A 15,028-nucleotide genomic window follows, 5' to 3' on the forward strand; every position below is an offset into this window, starting at 1 on the left:
TTTGTATTTAAAACAAAAGCTGCAAAGCTTATAAAATGAATACTAAAATAAGAAAATAGACTAAGCTTAATACCTTGTAGTCCTTGCTGGTGTCTTTTCAATTTGCTGGTGTTTTTGCTTTAGCTGGAGATTTGACTGGTGTTTTTGCCTTAGCTGGAGATTTTGCTGGTGTTTTTGCCTTTGCAGGTGATTTAACTGGTGTCTTCACCTTCTTCACTGATTTTGTGGCAACATTCTAAAACAAAAACTTGACGTGAAATTTCAATGTTATGTAAGTAAATTTTGTAGAATAATAGTATGTGCTCCATGCAAGACCTAAAATATTTCAACAAATGAGAACAAGATGGTTTTTTTTTTTTTTTGTTTTTTTTTTTACTTTAAAACAATTTTTTTACCATATTTTATAATCAAGTATCAAAATAACAAATGAAAATTTGACTAAAGACATAAAAAAGATGAGCTAGAATTTACGGTACCACTTGGTCATTTTTTAAGTTAGGGTGAAATTGTGACCCCAAAATCAACAAGAGGGCCATGATGGCCCTGAGGTCGCTCACCTGTATATAGGCCCCCCCCCACCCCCCCCCCCCCAACGTTGCAGGGCCAATTTAACCCAAGGGTTTTATTTGCACAAATTTGGTAGACACCCATAAGAAGATGTTTCATGCTAAACATCTAAGCTCTAGCTCATTGGGCTTTTTAAAAGAAGATTTTTTTAAAGTTTTTACTACACACATATAGTTAAAAACAATGACACCCCTGGGGCCGGGCCAGTTTTGACCCCAAGGCTTTTATTTGAACAAACTTTGTAGACACTTACTAGAAGATGTTTCATGCTTAATATCTAAACCCTAGCTATTTGGGTTTTTTCAAAGAAGATTTTAAGTTTTTGCTATACACATACAAAGAAAATCAATGACCCCCGGGGCGGTGCCAATTTTGACCCCAGGGCTTTTATTTGAACAAACTTGGTAGACACCTATTAAAACATGTTTGATGCTAAATATCTTAGCCATAGCTCTTTGAGTTCTTTAAAAGAAGATTTTTTAAGTTTTTACTATATGCATATAGGGAAAATCAATGACCCCCAAAGGCAGGGTCAACTTTGACCCCAGGGCTTTTATTTGAACAAACTTGGTAGACACTTATTAGAACATGTTTAATGCTAAATATCTTAGCTCTAACTCTTTTGGTTCTTTAAAAGAAGATTTTTTAAGTTTTTACTATATGCATATAGGGAAAATCAATGACCCCCAGGGGCGGGGCCAATTTTGACCCCAGGGCTTTTACTTGAACAAACTTGGTAGACATCCATTAGAACATATTTCATGCCAAATATCTAATCTCTAGCTATTCGGGTTCTTTAAAAGAATTTTTTTTAAGTTTTGACTATATGCATATAGAGAAAATCAATGACCCCCAGGGGCGGGGCCAATTTTGACCCCAGGGCTTTTATTAGAAGAAACTTGGTAGACATCCATTAGAACATATTTCATGCCAAATATCTAATCTCTAGCTCTTCGGGTTCTTTAAAAGAATTTTTTTTAAGTTTTTACTATATGGGCATTTTTCAAAAAATGTGCAAATTCTTGTCCCACAGCTATTTTCATAATTATTTTACATAATTTATTATAAATATGCATTTTTCTTTTACTGTGTATTCATCTAATATATCATTAATAATTTACACAGATTCTTCTGATATAACAGATAATGCTGTCCGGATATTATTGATTAAAAATATTTCTTGTATAGTAAAATTAAAGGTGTCACAATTTAAAAAAATAACATTGTACTGAAACTGTTAGCACTTAAATATATAAAAATAGAAGAACATTTATATTTTCTAAGTAATTCATAGACAAAACAAGATTTCTTTTAAATAAAAGACAACCTTATTTGTATATTATCATATTTTTTTTAAATTCCAAATTTGTCCCATATTTGATTTCCATCCTGTCACAACAGAGAATTGTTTTTCCATAAACAATTATTAGTCCCTCTAACTTCCTGATTTATGTGTACAGAAGTAGTCTCCCTTTTCAAAAACAAAACGGTGCATCAAGAACAGTCATTGTTGGCGCATAGATGATTTTTCCATGAAAATAATTGCTGACGGACAAGGTGAGTACATCTTAAATTTCCTTCCTGTCACTGTCTTTTTGGAGGCATAACTAGTCATAAAACCTTTCTTCTATTTACCATGTTTTGGTACATGATGTGCATTTTAAATTTTTCCCTCCACATGAACTTGAAAAGGGACCAGTTATTATTTTTATTGTTTTTAATCATTTATTTTCCATACTGTCACATTCCATTCTGTCACATTGAAATTTTGTGACAGGAAAGAATGTTTCTGTGACAGGAAAGAAAAATGAAATAAAATTATGTTAAATATTGTTAAATAATGTTTTATTTTAAAATATATCTAAAGCCCAGTGATTTTGTAACAAAAACATACATATTACCAGTACACAACCCAGAGCAACACCATTCGCCTGCTTTTGAACTGACTACAATGTTTTGTTTTATTAAATATATATGTAATTGCCCCCATTTATGATTAAAGTACTACATTATCTTTAAAAAATTACATATAGATTCTTATTGATTAACCAGAGTTGCAATGGTTTTCAATATTGTTATCGCTAACATTTTATTATGCCCTGATGGAGTATTTGGAGAATTATTGTTTTTGTCCCATCCTGGTCTGTAGGTCTGTCTGTCTGTCTCAAAAGTTCAACTTAGTTTATTATTTTCTCATTACTTGACCTCCAAATGAGCTTTTTTTGGATAGCATAAATTTGCAAAAACTCCTAAAAAAAAATAGCATTGTATATTTCTTAAGACATGACCTCAGTAAAACTCAGTACATATGACCTTCACCTACTAATGACCTTAACCTTTAAAGTAAAGATGTTCAAAAGGTCACCCAAAAACTTTTAACATTGTTTTAATTCCCTTATTAGCTGACAGATTCTTTTCATTTTCACACACACATTATTCCTTGTTTTAGGTATAAAATGGCATTGGCTGCAGAGCATGCACGTTGATACAGACAGAGAAGGGACGCTGATTCACAGAAAAGGGCATCTTCCCTTATACTCTGTTTATCCAGAACTGGGAAACCCCATTGTAAGGCAGCATCTACATCCGATGATCGTACCCAGCCTAGACTTCAATCTTCACAGACCACAGTTCATATCATGTGGACTCAGTACAAGGAGTGATATGCTTGACAAGAACTGGGTACCGAATCATTTTGCACCCTTGATACCCATTGCTCCACCTGATTCTGATGATGCAGTAGAGCCCTCTATTCCAACCTCTTCAGACACGAACTCAAGCAAAACAGTTTTTACAGAAAATACTTTGTTATTGCTCAACACATCTGTGCTGTTAGGTATCATGGAAAACCCTACCCTGGGCAAGTAATTGATGTGAGCGAAAGTGAAGTTTTTTTGAAGATTTTTGGATGGCAAATTTAGATTCAGTTAAATAGAATTGAGTAAAAGTTTGTGCATTTGGTAAACCTACTGTTTTGAAATGGATCCCTCTTTGCATTATAAACAAGTATACCAAGTTTTAAGTGGATATCAGTGATATTGTTTTGTGAAATGAACACAAACCACAGTTTTGAAAGTTAAATAAGAGCAATAATTTTAGTCAAGTATTTTAAGGTTACACACCTCTTCAAAATAGATTCATTTTTTGATAATGAGCTATTACTCCAATTAAGTTAAACAACTTTGTAGAAAGAATATTTTGGTTACCTGCCTTTTTGAAATGGATCCTCCTTTTGATATTGAACAAGAGTTGTAAGTTCAAAGTGGATACCTTTAAAAGGTTTTTAAGACAGTAAAACCAATTAAATACAAGGCAGTCTGAAGGACAGCTAAATTCCCTTCCACAGTGAACATGATGTGAACTTCTTGACCTTTTACCAGCCACGACCTTAATGTTATGCCATGCATATCATAAGCACATAGATTCATGATGGTGATTTTTTTTGCCATGTTATTTAAAATCTTCCATAAAGTAAAAGAAAAGTTATGGAGAGCATACAACCTTGACCTTGGGGTAGCAACCTGGATGTTGAACTCTGCAGATTGTGTCATGGTTGTGATCATTTGTGCCAAGTAATTTCACAACCCTTGAATTGTCTATAAGTTATAGAGCGGACATGAAAAATAGATGCTTTTTACATTGGACCTTTGATTGTGACCCTGACCTTCAGGGTTGTGACTTGATTATTGTGCTCTGCCAATGGTGTCATAATGGTAATCATTTCTGCCAAGTTAATTATCTTAAAAACATTGCAGCGGTTTTAAGGTTATGGAGCGGATACAATTGTACGTCTTTTAACACTTGACCTTTAAATGTGACCTTGACCTTGGGGAAAGCAACCAAATTATTGCGCTCTGCACATTGTCTCATAATGGTGATCACTTGTGCCAAGCTATTAAAAAAAAACAACAGAGGTTTAAAAGTTGTGGAGGGGGATATGAAATGTAGACTTTTATACATTTGACCTTTAAGTGTGACCTTGACCTTTTGGGTAGCAAGCCATTATTGCGCTCTGCATGTTGTCTTATAATTGGGATCAGTTGTGACAAGTTATGTTAAGTATATGGAGCGGATACGAAATGTAGACTTTTTATTATGAAATGAAGACTTTTTAACATTTGACCTTTAAGTGTGACCTTGACCTTGGGGGTAGCAACCCAATCATTGCATAATGCACATCGTCTCAAGTTGTTTTAAAGAATTAAAGCAGTTAAAAAGTTATGGAGCGGACACGAAATGTAGATTTTTATTATGAAATGAAGACATTTTAACATTTGACCTTTAAGTGTGACCTTGACCTTGGGGGTAGCAACTTAATTTTTGCGCTCTCCATATCGTCTCTTTATGGTTACTACTTGTGCCAGGTTATTTCAAGAAATTTTCAGTGGCTTAAAAGTTATGGTGCTGACATGAAAGTGTTACGGATGGACAGACAGACTGACAGACGCCATTCCTATAATCCTCTTTCTGCTACGTGGAAGGGGATTAATAATTAAAGGCGTAGCTGAAATAATATTTTTTCCTTCAAAGTAGTTTGTAAAGCCAAGCTAATAAAATATGCAAGTTTAAAGAATGTTTTCTTACATGCCACCAAAATAATGTACAGTTTCTTCACACTTATTAAAGAGTTTGTTGCTATACACTATACTGTCACTAGCATGTCCATTGGGTTATATTTACAGCTGCAGAACTTTTCATTCTGCGTAAGAGTAATGCATTGTTCATGTATGCCTTTTGAACAGACATTTAAAATGTCACAGTACTGTTAGAAGATGTATGAGGTGTAAGCCATCAATGCTTGAGTTTTGTTCAAGTTAATTGGTTTAATAAAAGTTATTATTTCATTCTACAATAAAAAGAAATAAAAATGCTGTCTATCATTATTTCATCTTTCCTTCCTGTCACGTGACGTTCCTTCCTGTAACAGTACAGTCCTTCCTGTCACATGACAGTTTTATCTAGTTTTCTCAATACTTGTTCAATAATGGAAATAAAATTATTTATATAATTCTAGGTTATTTTATATTTTATTATGTAAATGAAAAATTCAGTTCGACAAATGAAGTAAGTGAACATAAAATTAAAAAATCAGGACAATATAATATACATTTATTGGAATTCTTATTTTAGGAAGTTCCAAATTTATTTCTTTTAATGAAATTTTAAAAAAAAACTACTCTGTATAATATATACTAATGAATAATAAATATACAAATAAAACAAGTAAAAAATAAACATTTTTTACCAAAATAGAGCACAAAAACTGTCTGTGACAGGAAGGAATTACACGTTTCACATCCCTGTAATTAAGTCACCGGTCCTATAAATGAACATATCTGGGAGGTCCCCCTAGTACTTTGAATTATCATTGAAAGTCAGTACATGATTTTAAACATGAAAAAGTAAAAGAAGAATGCCTGTGACAGTCTTATAAAAAATCAGTAAAAAATTGCACATTTTTTGAAAAATTCCCATATGCATATAGGGAAAATCAATGACCCACTGGGGCGGGGCACATACACACTTCTTTTCTCCTTTTTAAATCGCCATTTTGTGAATTCGGAATGTTTCGGTTGTACGCCGCTATTTTCTTCTAGAATACTATGTCATCATGCACAAATAAAATAAGACACCGTTTAAGTAATTTAACACATGCGCAGTAACTTTCCTCGGATAGTAAACAAGTTTTTCTACCAGATTAACATTTATTTTTGAAAAAAAGAAGCTTTAATCCCTTCATACGACGGTGTCTGATATTGGTAATTGTTTGCAGTGAAAATAACTCCTGTATTTAAACGATTTAGGTAAGAATTTTAGATTTTTAAGAACATTATCTCTGTTTTTCCTGAAAAGATTGAAGTAGCTTCGAAATGATGAGGCATGGTTGCTATGGTAAACATATTGATTTTAATGGTAAACAGCCGATTTTAAAAAACCGGAAGTAAGTTTTGGAGTGATTGATTCACAGATGACATAGAAACTGCACATCATACTGTAGTGACTGTGCTCAAGTTGACAATCTTCACACGTATAACTATGCAATGATACACAACAGTCAACACTAAATTGGCATGCAGTTATTTTGTAGTCATGTTATTTGGGCAATTTTCTTAAATTTTCTTCATCCATGAGAAAGTAAATGATTATAACATGGTAATTGACTATTAATCGGACACGTTATATTTTCGGATAAAGATTCATAATTCATGAAACATTTGATCTGATGTTGTTTAATTTTGACCAGTAAATTTATTCTATAAAGACATATTTATTTTAATCTTATTCTATTACTCTTTATATCATTTATTGTTTTTATGATATATTTTGTTTAGTAAAAAATATGGTTAAAGTATATCTGAATAATATATTTACTTAGTTAGACATGCCCCTATGCAATGCAATGGTAGCATCTATGATGAGAATCCCACATTCAACAATGGTGCATTTTTTGATAATTAAACCAGGAAAAGTCATTTACTATGTTTAATTTTTGTAATTACCCATGAAGGAGTGTAACATTAAGGTAGCTCGCTACTTTCCGACCGAAATTTGACAACATTTCAGATCTTGATTATTTTTGGTATACAAACATGTAGATATGCAAGCTTTTCTTCTGCAGCATTATCTTATAAATAAACAGCGTTACTATGACGTCAAAGCGCCCTCTATCGGAGACGGTGAAATTGCGTCTTTTTTATCAATAAACCGGTCTGTTCTAATCAATTTTCATCCGATTTCCTTCATTTTTATTTTATAATGTTCAGTAAATGTATGTCTTTGTAATGGTGTCTTTCTTGAACATTTGCTTAATACTCTGCGATTCTACGTTATTTTTCCCCACGTTCTGACGTCCATATATGATGCAAATATCGCACGATATCGCAATAGATATTTTGAAATAACAAAAAATCAACACGGTGAATTTTGCTATAATTTTTTATAACATGTAGTGAAGTCATGAAAGAAAATATTTATGCAATAAAAATATAGGGTCAACGCGTAAGATATTTTGCTATTACTATTTGAATATAAAATAAAGGGTGAGTAAAACGTAATGATTTTGGTGACGTCAAATATTTTTCTCAAGGAAATTTTCACGACTTTTTCAATAAATATCATACTGACAGGAATAAACACGTGTGAAACCATCAACAACAATAGTATTTAGACATGTTCCGTAAAAATGTTCTTTTAAAAGTCCTGTCAGGTGCCTGCATTTCGATGAATAACTTCAATTATATACATGTACATGTACAACAAATCAGGATATGACTGTCTGCAAAAGTTGGTATCAATCTCTGAAAAACTGCAACGAATGGTTATAAATACCTCGAGAACTGAAAGACAATTCAAAATATTGAAAGATAAAATTAAAAGGCCACCTAAGTAGAAATAATAAAAACGTAAATTATGCAAAGATTGTCAGAAAAAAGAATGAAAAGGCTGGTGCAGTTGCAGTGTCATCATGTTATGTGTATCTCGGTACAACATAAACTTCCAGGTTATCATATGTAAAAATTTTGAATTGGATATATCAGTTAGTAGGGAATGAATCAAATTTACGTTTTCAAAAATGTATGATCAACTGGAAGTAACAACGATTTGTACGTAAGTCATGATTCACTGGTAGTCTTAATTATATAAATCTAAAGACATTTAATTCAAAAATTTTCTACTCATATAAAAATTTATGTATTTACAGCCATCAGTTATTCTATTTTCTCTGGCAGCTAAATACTAGTAATTTATATTCCTGCACTAAGCGTGAGACTCGGATTTAAAGGAGGAATCACGCTCTCATGCTATGGCTTTAATTTCTCACGTATTTCACATAATTACAGATATTCTTATTTATTTTAAACTTGCTGACTCGCGGTATGCGTTTACTAGCGCAACTTTGAGGCGACCTGAAGCCGCGATCATTTCTCGATTGGAGGCGAAAGATCCGTTGATTTATTTTGTATGTTCATAAGCAGAGAATTTTGCATATTAAATACAGATTCCCTTGTATGGAAGACGATCATGTAGGATCCTCAATTTGTGTGAATATGGTTGTGGGAGAAGCTCGATTTTTGTCTGCACATAATGCAGTGCTATGTAGAGCCTATGAAAATAATCAACTATGCATTTTATGTTTTATATCTTCTTATTTTTTTTTAATATTGGGTTTAACACCGCTTTCAACAGTATTTCAATTATAGCGGAGGGAATTTAACGGAACCAGTGTTTCTCACAGTATCAACTTCTCCTCGAAAATGAAAGACAGGAGTCCGAGGTGGACCTTGAAACATTCTATACATAGTAATAATCTATAAGTACAATACGCAAGATTTTCGTGTCTCGAATCCATGCCTTCCGAATTCAGTGTAATGCCACTTTACCGATTTCACCGTGGCAACAGAAGAATATTCAAAGTTAAAAACCTGATTATGATCTCCCTTAATAAGGGAGAAGTCCACCATATTGTTTACATCATAAACACGCGTTTTTGGTGTGTGTTTTGGGGTTGTTTCTTTTCTTGTTTTTTATTTTTGTTTTAAAGCAAACTGTATTGTATTAAAAAAATGAACACGATAACGTCAACATAATACATTATTCGTATTCAGTGGTAACAAAAGTTGCACAAGTTATTTAATAATTATATTTTGTATTTAATTAATATATACAGTATAACCTCTACAGAGAATTTGTTGCCTAGAGTGGTTGCTCTACAGAGGTAAAATGTAGTGGAACTCTTTAGAAATAAATAATATTTTGAGGGCGGCTATGTTATACTGTAATGAAAAAGGTATACGTAAATCCGAGTTGAGTTATGGTTATATTGGGTGTTCGAGTCTGCAGTTGAGAATATGTTAAAAAAAAAATTTATTCAGTATGATTTTTGCTTCCAAATGTTTTAGTTTGTCACATCAGTGCTCATTTTCTTATTATCATGACATTTTAATTAGATTATAATAATATAATCTATGTATTGCACAGACTTAAAACAGGTTAGCAAAAATAAAAATAAAATAAATGATTTTGTTTCTTGTACAGTTTGTTTTTAAATATTCTTAAAGGGAATCCACTGAGGTTGAAAAGCCAAAAACATAACATTTGAATTTCTTACATAATGAGCTGGGCACTTTAAACAGAAATATATGCGAAGATAGTTAAGAAATATACTTTGAAATAAATTGAAAATCGTATTTTTATGCTTTTGTTAGCCCGATTTGGGTGAAAAGCGTTTAAACATTTTTCATTTTGGGTCATTTTTGAATAATTATTCTGGAAAAACAGAGTGCGCGAATGCTCTGAAATGTTGCACAAAGATTAATGGTCTAAACCTACATCAAAATTAATGGTAAATTTATCTGGAAAAAATATTTTCAGTTCCATCATGTCAAAAACTCTCAGTGGAGTCCCTTTTACATATTTGAATATTATTTCTGAATTTTATTTATCACTTATTTCGGCACATTTGTATGCATATCTATTTTAATTGCATTTTTACGATGTGTTTTGACACCGAGGCTCGTCTGCCTGTATGTGATTTTATGAAAGTGTTTAAAAGCTGAATGTAACGTAAAATAAATATATTCGGGTGCCTCCGTGGCCGACTGGTTAAGGTCGCTGACTTGAGATTACAGGTCCCTCACCGCTGTATGTTCGATACTCACTCGGGTCGAAATCTTGCATGTGAGGAAGCCATCCAGCTGGCTAACGGAAGGTCGGTGGTTGTACCCAGGTGCCAGCTCGTGCCTGAAAGAATGCCCGAAGTGGCACCTAGAGTCTTCCTCCACCAATAATGCTGGAAAAAATCGACGAAAAAAATCTCGGGCGGGACGATCTAGAATGGCCCGAGTTGAGTGTACGGTCGCCCATAAGGGCTTTTCGGCGGCGACCTTAAATAAACGCATTAAAAAAAAATATTCTAACGGTATAAGCTAGGCGACCTAATATTCTTACTTCTACTTCATTCATACAGCAATATGTGAATCTTATTTTTTGCGTTGAAACTAGTTAATTCATATAATAATATTACACTTTTCACTCTTTCATTACAAACATCAAATTATAAAATTAAAATTAAAAGATGTATGAGACTGTGTCCTGCAAATTAGAAAAGTATTTAAAAAGGCATTGTCAGATTGAATGTGCTCATCTAGCGCTTGCTTTCAATGAGAAAATAATCAACAATTAAAAAAATATACCTTACATCAATTCCATGTGTTGTTTATACTTACTATCATAATGTTTGACGTAAGAAAATTGTTATTTGGTATTATTCTTTGAACTCCAACATCTATTAACGTCACCAAAACCATTACGTTTCACTCACCCTTTATTTTATTTTAAAACAGTATTAGCAAAATATCTTACGCGTTGACCCTATATTTTTATTGCATAAATATTTTCCTTCACTATCTCACTACACGCTCGGAAAATTATAGCAAAATTCACCGTGTTGAATTTTTTTTATTACACAATCTTCATTGAAATATCGCGCATATTTGCATCAAATATGGGCGTCAGAACGTAGAGAAAAATGACGTAGAATCGGACACTATTAAGTAAATGTTAAAGAAAGACATCATTACAAAGACATACATTTACTGAACATTATAAAATGAAAACGAAGGAAATCGGATGAAAATTGATAAAAACAGACTAGTTTACTGATAAAAAGACGCAATTTCGCCGCCACCGATAGAGGGCGCTTTGACGTCATAGTAACGCTGTTTATTTACAAAATAATACTGATGAAGTAAAGCTCACATATCTATATGTTTGCATACCAGAAATCACTAAGATCTGAGACGTTGTCAAATTTCGGTCGGAAAGTAGCGAGCTACCTTAAAGGCTCACTGTGCCTCAAAATGTATACATGTATAGAAATCTTTAGAAATGGCATGCATATCTGATACCAAATTTATGGAACAAACTTTGAAACAAAAATATATTAGCATGATTAATACCATTAGGCCAATTTTTTTTTATATTTTGGTTTACTGATTTTTTCCAAAAAAAGGTAGGGTCGGCGGCGGGAAAAAAAAAAAAAAGTTTTCATAACTATATATGTGGTGCATACATATACATAGTACTTACTAGAGCAATGAAATTAAATACATCGCTGATTGTTTATTCCAAAGATTGTCTAAATACACAAAAAAAACACTTTTGCTCACATTGCCATTGTTTAAAAACACACATGAATACTTATGACAAGCTTAAGTGGCAAGCCAGCCCTTCAAAAGAATCTGTCATTCTTTGATGTTTACACACTGCTGTGTAATCTGAATCATCAAAGGTGCCGAAACTCAGCTGACTAAAAAAAAACTGTCAAGAAAAGATTACACATGTTCAATTCTTGCCCATTGTGAAAATATTTTTATCGGATAATAAGCGGGTCAATTTTTGACATACAATGACATAAAAATCTATTAATAGTAAGTGCATTTTTTTATTTTGTTTGTTTGAAAACCTGTATTCAATCTGCTTTTAAAGACTAATTTTTTTTTGTTAAATCTGAAAATACTGATCTTGCAGCAGATTTCTCTTGCTCTGTCATTGAATGTAATTGCTTACATAATTTGGCGTGTTTTTTTTTTTGTTTGTTTTTGTAGTTGTTTTTTTTTTTTACATTTTTATGCATTTGGACCTTAAATGCATTGATGATATATGATCAAAGCCTAATTATAATTCTGTGAGAATGGCTTGACCCATTTAACAGACATTCTTTCTTAATACACCAATAAACACTTTCCCCAACTAGCAGTTCTTGAGTAAAGATAACCGGTTGTGTATCTCACTGTATAAATCGTATGTAAAATAGTCTGGCATATGGTAGGTTTAACAGTTAATTTAAATACTTACTGCGACGTTTCTTTGACAAGTCGTATTATTAGCAGCATATTTCAAGACAACACAGAATTTTTTTGGGGGCAGATTTTTTTTTTTTTTTTTTTCATTTTCCCAAAATACAGAGTCGGCGGGTCAGTAAACCGAAATATCAAAAAATAATGGCCTTATTGGGCTTGATGGTACATGTATATGCAGGGTTGAAATATCAAAATATAATGCAATATATATAACAATTCATGCCATGTAAATTAGAATCTATAAGAAAAAATTGATTGAAGTTGATTGAAAAATCCAAATTTAGGTATCTGTATCTTGCACTTGTTGTTGTCTTCAAAACACCCTGAAACTTGATATTTCCGCCCCCCTTCAAACCCCCCCCAAACAGAAGGGGGCACAACCCCCTTCTGGCAACCCCCTGATGTATCTTTTGGCTGGGGGGCCGCGCCGAAAAAGAGGTCATTTTTTTTAACAACATTTCTCAAACAAAAACAAGTGTTTGGGGCCTAAATAAGGCATTTTTTCATCATTTGAGACAACAAAAGGGGGGGGGGGTTGAAAAAGGCGCTAAAAGGCGTCTATATGAAGTAATGGGTTAAAAAGGTGTTCACCAATTCATCAATGCATCACAATTTATGAGACCTTTAGTCAGGAAAAAATGAAAATAAAAAGTATAAAATCACATGCTTCCTAGAAACAAGAGCAAAATATTAACCAAAGAAAGGTAATGTCTAAAGTGGTGTGAATCGAGAAAAACATTAACTTCTTTAGATTAACATTTTGCACTATCACCCTCAGAGGGATCTGATAAGTATTTCATTATAACAAACCTTATCTAGAAATATCAATAAGAAATTCTCAATGTGGATTTTCTTCAAGTTTCCTTTAGCAATGCGGGTCTATATTACAAGAAACTTTGACAAGTTTCTATTCCATGCAGACCGGTGATTTCCCATGACTATTTCTAGAAGCATGCCAGAGTATTTTGCCATGTCTGCTTATTTTCAGACCCATAAGAGAGTAATATTGTAATATCATACAGTTATATTATGAATCGTAAAAATGATGAGTATATGGCAGTTGAAACAGGCAAGGTCATTTGAGGTATAATTATTGCCTTGTGCCAGAGAAAACTGGCAGAACATTACAATAAATTTACTAGAAAATTCCCTTATGCAACAAGATGTATCAACACACTATAAATTTGAAGTGAAAATAAGTTCATAATGCTTTATAGGCAGTAGAAGTCCTCAGTTGCCATTTAAAGGTGCTAAAATGCCATAAGAAGACATCCTCAAATGCCATTAGAAGAAGTCCTCCGTTGCCATTTAAAGGTCCTCAAACGCCATTAGAAGACATCCTCAAATGCCATTTGAAGAAGTCCTCGGTTGCCATTTAAAGGTCCTCAAATGCCATTTGAAGAAGTCCTCGGTTGCCATTTAAAGGTCCTCAAATGCTATTAGAAGATTCCTCAAATGCCATTTGAAGAAGTCCTCGGTTGCCATTTAAAGGTCCTCAAATGCCATTAGAAGACGTCCTCAAATGCCATTAGAAGACGTCCTCAGTTGCCCTTTGAAAATCCTCCGTTGGTGTATGTGTATCATTTCAGACAAGATCTGGAACAGCTTATAATGGTACGAATAGTAACCACTGTCCCTGTAAAATAAAGTTAACATCGGAAGTTTAAATATGTTGTCAAACTTACAGCATTATCCATCAACCTTATCTGAGCTTCAAACTCCATTTCTCCGATTTTCCATTTCTTGCCAGACGAGTCGACACCTCCACCACCCTGGTTTGCTGTAGCGAATGTTCTCTGCTTGATCTCTTGACTTACAAGCATTAAGTTATCTACACCAGCAGGCATTGCTTGAATCTGTAAATCATAAACGCATACATTCTTATTACTAGCTCTTTAACCCCTCGCAAAAGATTTAAAGCAATTTACAAGTCCTGATTTAAACTTCGAACTATTCATTGATTATCAGAGAGATAAGAGATTTAAAGTAATGTTTCAATAAAATTGACAACAGAGGACCACACTTTTTGATGTGTCCAATCACACTTTGTTAGAAGAACCAACCTTCTGGCAAATTCAAGCTAAATATTTTTCTTTCATTTGACTTGATTTATAATGAGAAACAAGGGTTTGAAAAAGTCAATCACCTGCCCTTAACAGTAAATGTCATTTAAAGGTCAAGGTCATATCTTAATTATTCAACATGACTCACAATGTCTATTTCTTTTCTTTGAATAACAAAAACAATAAAAACAACAAATAATTGAGCTAAAAATAAGCAACGATAAAACCTGTCTTTAAAAGAACAAGCAACTCAATATCAAATTCTGACTAGACATCAAATTCTGACAACAATTCATGTCTAGACTACACAACACCCTTGGTACTCTCCAAAATTGACATTGAGCCATTTATCAATCATAGAATAACCATAATCTCATTTTATTTATTGTTACTAAGAGACCTGTTTGGCGGACAACTTGAGTGTATATTTATGACACATTCACTGCAATATAACTTTGTGATAACAATCAATATTAAACAGGATGTTTTTCCTATGCTATTCTCGGTAATGAGGACTTGACAGCAGTAAAATGCTTT

General features: G+C 33.0%; 1 protein-coding gene across 1 annotated transcript; it reads right to left on the minus strand.

The window, feature by feature from the left end:
• Positions 1-59: 59 nt before the first annotated feature.
• LOC132737171 (neurofilament heavy polypeptide-like) lies at positions 60-14,910 on the minus strand. The gene is made up of 2 exons (XM_060724422.1): positions 14,114-14,910; positions 60-235 (listed from the first exon to the last, which is right to left on the minus strand). Exons 1-2 carry the CDS (start codon positions 14,273-14,275, stop codon positions 98-100), a joined length of 300 nt encoding a protein of 99 aa, XP_060580405.1. The 5' UTR covers positions 14,276-14,910; the 3' UTR covers positions 60-97.
• Positions 14,911-15,028: the final 118 nt, after the last annotated feature.

The sequence above is a fragment of the Ruditapes philippinarum genome, unplaced genomic scaffold, assembly GCF_026571515.1.
Source record: "Ruditapes philippinarum isolate M1 unplaced genomic scaffold, ASM2657151v2 ctg19479_1_1_1_1, whole genome shotgun sequence".
Classification (NCBI taxonomy): Eukaryota; Metazoa; Mollusca; class Bivalvia; order Venerida; family Veneridae; genus Ruditapes; species Ruditapes philippinarum.